This window comes from Somniosus microcephalus, chromosome 6 (genome assembly GCF_052327205.1).
Source record: "Somniosus microcephalus isolate GS21.2 chromosome 6, FLI_Smic_1.0, whole genome shotgun sequence".
Lineage (NCBI taxonomy): Eukaryota > Metazoa > Chordata > Chondrichthyes > Squaliformes > Somniosidae > Somniosus > Somniosus microcephalus.
The window spans coordinates 19317913-19331105 of NC_140992.1; the positions used below are offsets into that span (position 1 = coordinate 19317913).

Genomic DNA, 13193 nt, shown 5'->3' on the forward strand with positions numbered 1-13193 from the left:
GAGGTGAGTATCTGAGGTAAGTGCAAAGTGTTAGAAAAAGTGTACTTCCCTTTGTTTCTTCCTGCAGGCTTAAATCGGTGGGTAGGCGGAGAGTCTCGCACCTCCGCGGCAGAGATGTCAGATGGCCGTTGCATTCTCCAATGCAGCAACCATCTAATTTCTGCAAAAGTAAGAGGTTCGATGAGGTCTTGAATTCAAGAACTCATCAAACTACAGAGAATGTCAGTGTTTGACAGCTGTCACAGAGCTGTCAAACGATGACAATTCAGCTGTCAAAAATTTGACAGATGAAGCGTCATACGTTGACGCTCTCTTTAACCAGCTTTCCCTTAATTGGCCTGCTAAACCCGCTGGGCGGGCTTAACGAGGTCAATCGAGGGAAAATAGCGTGGGTTGGCCAGAAGTTGATGGAGGCGGGACTGAAACCCGACAAGTGGGAGTCCCGCCTCCAAAAGCTCCCCATTGGCAAAATCCAGCCAAGTGTGGGATCTCTTTGGTGTTGGCTAAATGTTGGCCAAGACACCAGGAGAACTCCTCTGCTCTTTTTCAAATGAGGTAGTCATGTGTGTTTATCCGAAAGACGGAAGTCTGACAATTCAGCACTTTGTCACTGAATTGTCTGCCTAAATTATATAGACTATATTCAACAAAAAAATGTTAATCTTGCAAATTTGATTTTTCCCCATCCAATTTGTGGCATCAAAGGTTTTGACAGCAAATGTAGAAAAGACAGACTAGTTCTGTAATGTCTTGATATTTGATTTTTACATATAGCATAAAAACCCAGTAACTTTGTACCACGTCAAAAATCTAGCCGATTCTTTCATTTATTTTAGCAACTAGCCTTCATGATTTGTTAAAGTCATGAAAAAATAAGGAGCCAATTCAAATAGGAAAGATGTTCAGTTGATATGTCGAAGCAATTTTCCTAGTCTTGCTGTCTGAACAATGAACGAACCACCTTCCTCCACCGTTCTACATGATCCAGTAAAGTAAGAAAGCTAGACGACAGGAATGTGTGCCATCACACAGCACTGTACTAACAGGTTATTGTTTTTTTACATTTGTTTTCAGGATGTGAGCGAAGGGAGCAAGGCCGATTTACTGTCCATCCCCTAGAATGTAGGGCGGTGGGCCTTCTCCTTGTGCCACTGTAGTCCTTGCAGTGATGATAGGGAATTCTAGGACTTTAACAATAAAGGAACAGCAATATTTATCCAAGTCAGGATGCATGCGATTTGGAGCGTAATTTGGAGGTGATGGTGTTCCCATGATGTTGAGGCTCTTGTCCATCTCGTTAGTAGGGGTCACAGGGCTAGAATTCAAAGAAACCTTGGTGAGTTGCTTCAGTAATCCTGTAGATAGTACACAGTACAGCCACATTGGAGGGGATGAATACCGACTTCACCGGCAGGGGCACGACTCAAGAAAACTGCTTTGTCCTGAATGCTGTCAAGCTTCTCGAGTGTCGATTCAGCTGCACCCATCCAGGCAACCATTCCATCACGCTGCTGACTTAAGCCTTGTAGACGGTGGAGAGACTTTGAAGAGTTAGTGGTGAACCACACAGCACAGAGTACCCAGCCTCCACACTGCTCTTGTAGCCACGGTTCTGGACCATGGCTGGTCCAGATAAACTTCTGGTTATTCATGAACCCCCCTCCCAGCATGTTGATGCTGGGAGATTCAGTGATGGTGGTGCTGCTGAAGGTCAGTGGGAGGTGATCCACCCTCTCTTGGTGGGTGGTCATTGCTTGGCACTTATGTGGCAGGAATATTATCTGCCATTTGCCAGTTCAAGTCTGGAGGTGGTCCAGGTCCCACTGGAGGTTGTCCCGGTCCCACTGGAGCGACTGCATTATTGACAGAAGAGCTGTGAATGGAGCTGAACCCTGCAGAATTGTAAGCAAACAGCCCACTCCTAACCTTAGAACAGCCCTGCTCCTGACAAGGAGAAGGTGATTGATGAAGCAGCCAAAGATGGTCGGTTAAAGGATGCTGCGGGAAACTCCGGCAGGGACGTCCTGGGTCTGCGAGGATGAGCTTCCAACAATCAGAGCCATCTTCCCATGGATCAGATATGACTCGAACTGAACCCAAACAGAGCACAGGCAAATAGGTTGCTGGGGAGTAGGTGTTATCAGATGACATTACTGATGACTTCTTTCAGGAATTCCCTGATGATTGGGAGGAGACGGATAGGCGGCTAACGGTCCAGGTTAGATTTGACCTGCTTTTTGGACATAGGACATACCTGGGTAGTTATCCACATGACTCAGAACCAAAAACAACTTGAAGGTACCCCAGTCTTCCGCAGACCAGCGTGATATAAATCATTCATACGGACTTCAAAAAAAATTAAAACCTCCTGAACGAAGAGATATTTACACAGCCCTAAATGTTAACCAAGTTAGGGACTGTGGCTCGGATTTCTGGTAACTTCCAATCAACAGCGGCTTTTTAGAAAACAAAATTCATGGAGTAGATTTATCGCAACAGTCCCATCTACAGGTCCCTTAATCAAAACCCCTTCGATCTCGTTAGTGGAGTACCACTCCCCTCCTTCCCACATTGACATAGGCAGACAGGAAACTGTGGAAATCTTCCGGCTTGTTGGTGCACGTACACACAAATGATCAAATGTGCATCTCTGAAGCCCATAAGAAGGATCGTCATCTCTGTGGTCCTTCTCATTTTTGAACACTGATCAACCTCCCGGTAAAAATACGTTGGCAGTCACCCAATGTGGGTTTAGGGAAGGGGGAAGAACCACAGAGAGCGAGAGCGAGAGCGGAGGCACAGCTTGTGTGTCCAGTGGACCAGTTAGAAAAGGGACAGAGACTGATGAGGGAATCAAGGAGAAGAAGCATGTGCTCATGCTGCTACACATCATAACCACCCAAATCAAGTCCCAAGGCACACCAAGGTTTACTCTCCTGAACATTACCCACCATAGAGATTTCCACCAAAAACTTATATGGAATGTGTCAAGTTTATTTCCTGATAATCTGTTGCCAAACAAAATATTCGTAGGGCCTGAAGGTACAAATCATCAGGGTACTCGCACTACTCTTATTATACGATCATCACTGCTGTCCGGCCTGCTAAATCATGCCATGGTTAAATTTAGCCTCCCTCCTCAATTGAATTGCTGACTCACCTCCAGCCATTCATCTGATAGGACCTAGCTGAACTACACAGACCAAATCAAACAAAAGGGAAGACAATCTTGGGCTTCATAAATAGAAGTATTGAGTACAAAAAGTAGAGAAGTTATGCTGAACCTTTATACAACGCCGGTTAGGCCACAACTGAAGTATGGCGTCCAGTTCTGGTCACCACACTTTAGGAAGGATGTGAAGGCCCTTGAGAGGGTGCAGAGGAGATTTACCAGAAACGTTCCGGGGATGGGGGATCTTAGCTACAAGGGCAGGTTGGAGAAGCTGGATTTGTTTTCATTCGAGCAAAGGAGGTTGAGGGGTGATTTGTTAGAGGTGTACAAGATTATGACGGGTTTGGATAGGCTAGACAGGGAAAGGTTGTTCCCACTAGTTGATGGTACAAGGGCTAGTGGACACAGATTTAAGGTTTTGGGGCAAGAGATACAGGGAGGGATCTGAGGGGAAACTTTTTACGCAGCGAGTGGTGAGGACCTGGAACTCGCTGCCGACGGAAGTGGCGGAAACAGAGACACGCAATGTTTTCAAGGGAGACTGGATAGGCATTTGAGGGAAATAAACTTGCAGGGCTACGGGGATAGAGTGGGGGAATGGGACTGACTGGATTGCTCTGCAGAGAGCCGGCATGGACTTGATGGGCCGAATGGCCTCATTCTGTGCCGTTACGACTTTATGACTATGACAAACTGGGTGAGAGAGTAGTAAATACAGGAAAAGGCAGCAAGAGTACAACCAAATCGGAAAGTTATTTTTTAAAATGGTTGTGTTAATGTCACTACTCCTACCCCGCCCCGCCCCACCCTCCCCCCCCAGACATCTTCAATGAGCAATACCTTACCTCCAGCTTAACACCATGATGGTTGTCATCGTGCTCCTTTGAGTAGTGTTCCTCTGAATTGTCTGCAGTTGGCGATCGAGGCCGTGCTGCAGTGGTGACGGACGTGAGGTCTCCACGGGATATGAGCGTGCACATGTACGCATCGTGCGAGAAGACATCGTGGCGGATGAATTCACAAAACAGCAGCACTAGATTCACAAACTCTGCTTTCTCATTTTCATTATTAAGATCAGCTAGTACATATACGCACACACAAAAAAAAGAGTGTGAATACCCAAAACTCTTCCTACAATACTCAAGAGCAGATCTGTACTCAACCTTATGTAAAGTTCAACAATATAATCCACATACATCAAACTTGAATCTCACAAATTATTACACAAATTAGTCACTTTCTCAGCGTGAAATCCTCTGTACTTTTGGAACTCCGCTTACACCCCGCCAGAACAGTTTAACAAATGCAAAATACTGCGGATGCTGGAAATAAAAACAGAAAATGCTGAAACACTCAGCCAGTCAGGCAGCACCTGTGGAGAGAGAAACAGAGTCAATGTTTCAGGTCGATGACCTTTCAGGTTGGAAAATGCGTTTCCAGCATTTTCAGATTTCCAGCTTCCGCAGTATTTTGCTTTCGGTATGTATAATGCTGATTTCCTGAAGGAAATGGATTTTCTTCACCTCCTTCCGAATGTTCAAACTAAGCATACAACGCCCTTTAAATCAGTTACTTCTGTAATACCCAGTGTAGACTCGTTCTTCATTATTTAAAAGATGAGAGAACGAAGAGCATCTGAGTGAGGAGAAACTTGGCGCGCTCTCTGATAAGAGTTGAAGATACTGATGTTCCTGAAACTAATTCGCAAGAAACATTTATTTTAAGTGGTATTTTTTCCAGCACGATTGCGCGGAGCATTGAAGCACCAACACAACGTGTTACAGAATAGTGGAAAGCGAAGATCACAGTCATGATTCATCTCCGTGTTAAATTCCTGGTCCTGCTGTCCAGGGGTGCTTGCGCAGGGGAGACCAGGGCCCTGAATTTCCAATGGGCATTCCCAAACTCCAAGAACTTCAGCAGAAACAATGGAGAAATGGGGTAAATGGCTAGGGATTTTTTTATTTTTTTAAATTCCATTTCTCCAGGGCTTCCGGCAATCTCGCACCAGAGAACCCTGTAGAAATTCCAGGCGTAGGTGTTTGCCTGCATCGAGGAAGAGTCAACCCAGGATATTCCACTTCTCCAGCACTCTGTTTCAGGACAGCATTGGCGCATGTTGGGTGAAAATTGCCCCCTTCTCTAAGCGGCAGATAGCATGCGGCACAGGGAGACCAACAGGAATGAGGGGGGGGGGGGGGGGGGCGGAACTAATACATACTTAATACAGGAGCTTGAGTGTCCAGAAACCTAAGGAGGATGTTTTGAAAAACAGGAAGGCTTGAGCCGGTAAGTGACACAGAGGAAATCGACTCCTTTTCATCCAAGACTTCTGACTCTCCACATCGCTACAAAGAAAAAGACATTAGCAACAGAATAAATAGGATTTTGTGCAAGACATTGTTTTTACTGAAACCAACTAATGCTCAAGCAGCATCAACTTTGCTTCATTTAGCAACTAGCTAACTTGCTATGAAATGTGCACTCGGGTTCCCAACACCGTTCTACTTCCTGCATTTTCAATTAACGTGCTTCAAGGGGGTCATTGAGAGGTGCAGAAAATCCATACGGGTAGTTGGTGTGGAAAGCAAAAGAGATTCACACTGATGCAGTAAGTGCCTTCTCGAGGTCAGGGTGATCTAAAGCTGGTTTATACCAATTTGGGAGTGTTTGAAATGGGGAATTATTCCATTGTCCAATATTACATGGTTAGTGTTGGATGTAAAACATTGATATCCTTCACACTAAAAGAGGACAAAAGGTTTACTAAAAGACTGATTCTCAATGAACATATATTCCCTTGAGGAATTAAAAACTCCACGGGAAAAGTGGTCCAATCGTAGCTTACTAGAGAAGTTAAGGATACTGTCAGATTAAAAGAAGAGGCAAAAGATTAGCAACAGTGGTGTCGAGAGGATCAACTATATTTAACTCTCCTAACATTTTATGCTCGTCTCCAGATTTCAAACTTGATACGCAAAAATGTTACTCACCTCCGCCTCGATTTCAGCCTGCCTCTTCTCCAGGAGCTTTGCCACTGCCATAGCTCTGTGTTTCCCACACCGCTTGCAACTCACTGCCCACTCGCACAGTAATGTCACGACTGCCTCATCATTAGGTGCAATTTGCTGTGGGGCGGCGGGAAGAAAACAGTGAGGAAAAAATACTTGAGACGTTTTGTTTACTACTCGCACCTTGCATAATACACTGCGGTTGGAATGGAGTGGTGGGTGGGTGGGGGGTTCTTGAAGAAAAGAAATTCCAGATTGTATGGGATATTGGGGGTAACTAAGCGGGGGGGGGGGGGTGGTGGGGGAGAGCTGGAAAGAAAAAGAAAAATGGTAGCTTCTGGATCTAACACAGCTAATTAACCTCGAGACATTATTACATAGAAACATGGAAGATGGCCATGGAGTAGGCCATTCAGCCCCTCGCGCCTGCTCCACCATTCAATGAGATCATGGCTGATCATCCAAATTCAGTACCCTGTCCCTGCCTTCTCCCCATATCCCTTGATCCCTTTAGCCTTAAGAAATATATCTAACTCCTTCTTGAATATATTTAATGAATTGGCCTCTACTGCCTTCTGTGGTAGAGAATTCCACAGGTTCACCACTCTCTGGGTGAAGAAATTCCTCCTCATCTCTGTCCTAAATGGCTTACCCCTTATCCTTAGACTGTGACCCCTGGTTCTGGACTCCCCGGCCATCGGGAACATCCTTCCTGCATCTAGTCTATCTAGTCCTGTTAGAATTTTATAAGTTTCAATGAGATCCCCTCTCATTCTTATTGGTGTTACATCGCAAACAAATGCTCTCCAGAAATGATTACAAGGCACTGGTCCAATCAAGGAGCAAACCTTCCCATAGTGTATAACTGATATGTGAAAACCATTGCTGGATTCAAGTCTCTGAGATATTGGTTGCACGTTAGAATATTAGTGGATCTCGTATTGGGGTTGCTCACAGGCAAAACCCCATGGGGCTAACTAAATCAAGAGATTTACACCTGTGTGTTTCAGTTATCTATATAAAACTATGGATGGAACAAGGCGCAGTCACAAAATATAAAAGGTTCATTATTCAACCAGCAAAGTTATATAACTGAGTAGATCGCAAGGCTGACGGGTAGAAAACAAATGGTATGGGGATTTATTTTGGGGTGGGGGGGGGGGGGGAAGGAGAGGTTCCGAGTGGGTGGACCCAGTGAGCTGTGTCGGGACCACTGCTGTTTCTAATTTACATTCATGATCAACAATCAGCAGCTCAAAGTAAATGAGTTATGTTTGCAGATGATACAAAACTGAGAGAGAGGAGGGCAGTGGAATCAAAGGAGATAGCTCAGAAAGTATAGAACGAGTTAGACAAAAGTATCTACCTGGGCAGAATAATTGCAGATGAAATTTAAGACGGACGAGTGTAAATACTGTACATAGGAAGGAAAAATGGGTGATGCACACACATTCTATAAATGGTGTTGAAACATCCACGGAAGGAGGTGGAAATGACCAAGGGATCCGAGTTAGGCTTCACAATCAACACTTCCAGCCCAACCGCAAAGAAGTGTTCTACTGATCAGGTCAGAATTCTAATCTCAGTGTTGCACCTTATTATCTTGTCAATTCATCACACCATTTACTCACTGTCGTGGTTATGGGAAGGACCAGCAACCCAGAGTTCAGAAGTTCAAATCAAAAAAAAGAGTACGCATTTCCTTCTCGGGAGATTTTTCTCTAATTTAAGGTCCTTCTCTTTCCAGTTAAGGATTCGCACAAGAGGGGAGCCTTACAGAAACAGCATCTGCCGAGTGGAATTTCATTCATAAGGGCACGGAATGAGTAAGCGCCATTTTGGTCCAATAAGCCCCTTCCTTCCAGCAATTCACAATTTCACAACAGGCGCGGGCTTTCCACTGTTCCTGTTTTATCTCTCTGGTTCTTTGTACCAAGGAACTATCAGAAGTATGTGTTAAAAATTCAAGCCTGCCGTCGATGCCTTCTCGAGTTCAATGGTATCGGCCGCACCCGTAACAGCCTGAGCAACACTTTTACAGGCATTGACTCAGAGCCCTATATCTGCTTAAATAATAGTGTAACTCAGGCGTGGAACAATAGTACTCCCTTGGGAACTGAAGTGGGTATTCGCATCTTTTCCATGTGTACATCTTCAATCTCCAATGGCAGGACGAAATTAACTCCTGGTGCAGCAAGACTTGACACAATTCGTTAAGCTGCTTTATTGCATAATAAGTAAACATGCAGCCACAGTGAGGATCAAATTCACACTCGAAGTCACTACAACTTCACCTTCGGGTAATGATTAAAAATGAACATGTCAGCAGGTGGCCTTACTCGACTTAAACAAGATATTTTCTAACAGCGCCTCCAGAATTTGACCTGGAGCCCGCCTAAAGTTTTTTGCAGCGCTCAGTTTGAAAACCTGGCTGTGCTCTCCTGTTCTAAACAGTCCTCACCCGTGTCCCTGTCTTTCTCTTTACCAACAGACAGAGGACAAAGAACTTTCCAATGCAATGGTGTGACTTTTTTTCGATTACATTAACAAGCTAACAAATTCCTGAGTACATTCTAAGACCCTCTCACCATTTTGACCACAAACATTTTTTTTTAATCCCAGTCCACCTTAGAATAATTCAAGTCACCTATTAATACAACTCTTATGACTGCAAACTCTAAATTGCCTACAAATCCCTTCCTACTATTTGGTGGTCTACAATGTATTCCCAATATAATAACAGATCTCTTTGGGCAGTTGAGGCCAATTAATTAAATATATTCAAGAAGGAGTTAGATATATTTCTTGAGGCTAAAGTGGTCAAGGGATATGGGGAGAAGGCAGGGACAGGGTACTGAATTTGGATGATCAGTCATGATCTCATTAAATGGCGGAGCAGGCTCGAGGGGCCGAATGGCCTACTCCTGCTCCCATCTTCTATGTATCATTTCTTAGCTCAACTCAGGCAGGCTCCATCCCAGTACCACCATCAACAAAGATGTTACTTTCTACAGCTGCAATCACATCCTTAATTAACCCTTTCTTCCTCCTCTAGGTCACCTGAAAATGTTACAACCATTAAGATCATGTTTCCATTCACAAAGCTGGGTGGGCGTGTGTGCTGTGAGGAGGATGCCGAGAAACTCCAGTATGATTTGGACAGGTTGGGTGATTGGGCAGAAGCATGGCAGATGCAATATAACGTGGATAAATGCGAGGTTATCCACTTTGGTGGCAAAAACAGGAAAGCAATAGATTGGGAGAAGGGGAAGTGCAACGAGACCTGGGCGTCCTTGTGCACCAGTCGCTGAAAGTAAGCATGCAGGTGCAGCAGGCGGTTAAGAAGGCAAATGGTATGTTGGCCTTCGTAGCGAGAAGGTTTGAGTACAGGAACAAGGATGTCTTGCTGCAGTTGTACAGGGCCTTGGTGAGACTGCATCTTGAGTATTGTGTGCAGTTTTGGTCGCCTTATCTGAGGAAGGATGTTCTTGCCATGGAAGGAGTGCAGCGAAGATTCACCAGGCTGATCCATGGGATGGCAGGAATGACGTATGAGGAGAGATTGGGTCGATTGGGCTTGTACTCGCTGGAGTTTAGAAGAATGAGAGGGGATCTCATTGAAACTTATAAAATTCTAACAGGACTAGACAGACTAGATGCTGGAAGGATGTTCCCGATGGTCGGGGAGTCCAGAACCAGGGGTCACAGTCTAAGGATAAGGGGTAAGCCATTTAGGACAGAGATGAGGAGGAATTTCTTCACCCAGAGAGTGGTGAACCTGTGGAATTCTCTGCCAAAGAAGGCAGTGGAGGCCAATTCATTAAATATATTCAAGAAGGAGTTGGATATATTTCTTAAGGCTAAAGGGATCAAGGGATATGGAGAGAAGGCAGGGACAGGGTACTGAGTTTGGATGATCAGCCATGATCTCATTGAATGGCGGAGCAGGTTCGAGGGGCCGAATGGCCTACTCCTGCTCCTATCTTCTGTGTTTCTATGTTTCTATTCAAGGTGGCTTCATGTCTCTCTATGCTACTTAATGGCCCGGACTTTGCATTGACGATAACGGTGAGGCTAGCGGCGCTCACCGTCGATATGGAGTAAGCACATGCGCAGTTAAATGCGTAAATCTGGAAGCTGCGGTCCGACTAACCCTGCTCCTCTTTAGGCTGCGCTAGAACAGTACCTCGCCGATAGACTCAGCATTGAAATCAATGTAAGGGCATGCAGTTACCCACTAAACACAGCAGAAAAAAGTTAGGGCTGGTGCCCTCAGGTGTAAGTGAATTTTTAATGGCGTGGTAGGTCATAATTACTGCCAAACAACTTCTCTGGCATTGAAAATTTAATTTTACAAGTGTGGAGTTTCATTCCCTCAGAATATAATTCGTGTTGGAGATTTAAAAACATATAAAAATTTAAATAATTTGTTTTAATTTTACTATGTCTCTTTTATCTCTTTCTCTCTCTCTTAATCCCATTTTCTTTCACTCTGTTTATTTCACATTCTGTACATGATTTAAATCTAATTTATACTTCCCGGTTTAGACTCTATGGGGGAAATATTCGGTGTCTCCCCTTTTGGGGCGCGAACGTCGCTGGAGCACTAATTTTAGTGCCCCGAAAAAATTAGTGCCCCTCCGCCTGAATTTCAGCAGTAGCGCCCCAAGCAGGAGGCAGGGTGCTACTGGAAGTGCTCCACCTCCTTCTTGGGGCGCTACAACTGAATATCGCGTCGGCACGTAGCGCCGTGTCAATGCAGGCCTCCACCCCCTGATTAAAGGGGAGGAGACTAGCGCTGCGTGCACCGGGGCCCTGCTGGACCACCAGGGAGCGGGGTGCTGCGAAAACAGCCCGGCACTCAAGAGGAGTGCTGGGCTGAGCGATTGTAGCCGGCACCCCGAAGAAAAAACGGGGAAGGGGGCAGGTGTTGGCAGTCAGCCGGGAAAAAAATGGCCGTCAGACACCTGCCCTTTAAGTAGCCATGCCATGGTTGCAAAAACACCACCCTGGCCCTGTCAGACATATCGTCCGGCGATAAGTCAGGTGGCGCAACCCAAGTTTGCGGCTGGGGCGCAAGCAGGGCGCCGCGCACGGTGATTATGTTATCGCCGGCGGCGCAGCGCCATGGGGCGCTACCAGCTACCACTAGCCTCCTGCTGAATTTCGCGGAAGGCGTTAGCAACACCGCGCCCGGGCACTAGGGGATTTGCGTCCCATTAGTGGGGGGGGGGGGGGGGGGGGGGGGGGGGAGGGGGTACTAACGAGGGGCGCAAATCAACCCAATTTCCCCCCCTTCATGTCTCAGTGAGGTTTCTTCAATCTATAAGCCCTACAAGTCTATCCCAGTCATAGTCAATTTGTTTCTTTTTTTCATTCACCGATCCTTCTTAACCTCTCCTATCTGCCCTACCATGGGTCTCAGAAGGAAGTCTCTATTTTCATATCTGATCCAGTCTCTAACTTAAGATTCACGCCGTTCTCCAAAATTGCAGGCAGCAACTAAAATTTTCAGTTCGCTCCAATTGCTCTCTTACTGCTTGTAGCACACATATATCTCAGTGTTTAAATGCTCTGGGCCAGGTGAGTGCGACAACAAACGAGAGTGCACCATGGTACAGTACATTCTCGAGCTGTAGCTTTTCACTTTCATTTTCTCATCTCTGCTATGCACCCACTCCATTCACAGCTGGTAGCAGTTATTTCCTGTCCTTCGAGAACCGTCCCTTTTTTGATTCAGTTGTTCCATAACTACCAGGCCTCTGCTGCCTTCACTACACTCATCACACACTGCTTTTTTTCCTCCCCCTTAATGACATTTCCTACATTACAACAGTTACTGTACTGCATTTCAAAAAGAAGTACTTCATTGGCTGTAAAGCACTTTAGGATGTCCGGTGGTCATGAAAGGTGCTATATAAATGCAAGACTTCCTTTTTTTCTTCAATCTAATGAACTTCCACGGCATTTAGTATCTATGTAATTATTTCAGCGCAGCTGAGAGACAGAGATCAGCTTATTTCAGCTGGGCACCAACACCTTGCAATTTTGCTTCATTTTCTGACTGTTGAATCAGTACATGTCTGACACTGCCGTTTCACCTGTCTACTTATTTAGATCTTCATGAAGGAAAAACAAACGTCAGAAACTATATTTCAAAACAAGACAACTTAGTTTACAAAAGCCTTTTCTAGTTTAGGTTCCAATCTCGTCTCCCAATGGCTGGAGCTACATCCATAAAAAAGGTATAGATAAATGTTCAGCCTGTACACTAGAAGGAATCTACTTCCAAGTTTAACCTTAGTGCCTTCAGGACAACTCGTGTAACTGCCCACATCATTCATTTTACGCAGGTAGATTTTTCAAAAGATCCCACGGCACTATTTCGAAGAAGAGCAGGGGAGTTTATCCCCGGTGTCCGGGGGCCAATATTTATCCCTCAATCAACATCACTAAAACAGAATTATCTGGTCATTATCACATTGCTGTTTGTGGGAGCTTGCTGTGCGCAAATTGGCTGCTGGGTTTCCTACATTACAACAGTGACTACACTTCAAAACTACTTCATTGGCTGTTAAGCGATCTGGGACGTCCTGAGGTTGTGAAAGGTGCTATATAAATGCAAGTCTTTCTTTAGGTAAAACATACAATAATCCCTAAAAGTTACAGACAAAATCTACATAGAAACAAAGAAGATAGGAGCAGGAGTAGGCCATTCAGCCCCTCGAGCCTGCTCCGCCATTCAATGCGATCATGGCTGATCATCCAAATTCAGTACCCGATACCTGCTTTCTCCCCATACCCCTTGATCCCTTTAGCCTTAAGAAATATATCCAACTCCTTCTTGAATATATTTAATGAATTGCCCTCTAATAACTTCCAGGACAACAATCTAACATTAAAAATAAAGTTATTGAGTTTAGGATTAAGCTTGATAATTATCCCCTGAAAGATGATATTCCAAAATAAGGGTTAAACCCAGAAACATCAATGTTGGCATAGGGCAGTTG

The 13193-nt window shown here is 45.0% G+C and overlaps 1 protein-coding gene across 8 annotated transcripts in view; it reads right to left on the reverse strand.

Annotated features, from left to right (window-relative positions):
- Positions 1-13193, reverse strand: part of LOC147115504 (mediator of RNA polymerase II transcription subunit 12-like protein) — a 637745-nt gene that overhangs the window by 464598 nt on the left and 159954 nt on the right. For 7 of the 8 annotated variants that reach the window (XM_085989804.1, XM_085989802.1, XM_085989799.1 and 4 more), the window contains 3 exons: positions 6166-6300; positions 5394-5520; positions 4018-4250 (listed from right to left, as the gene is read on the reverse strand). In XM_085989804.1, coding sequence (XP_085845930.1) covers positions 4018-4250; positions 5394-5520; positions 6166-6300 — 495 coding nt within the window. The remainder of the gene's footprint in view (positions 1-4017; positions 4251-5393; positions 5521-6165; positions 6301-13193) is intronic. The other variant, XM_085989800.1, reaches the window with a different exon arrangement.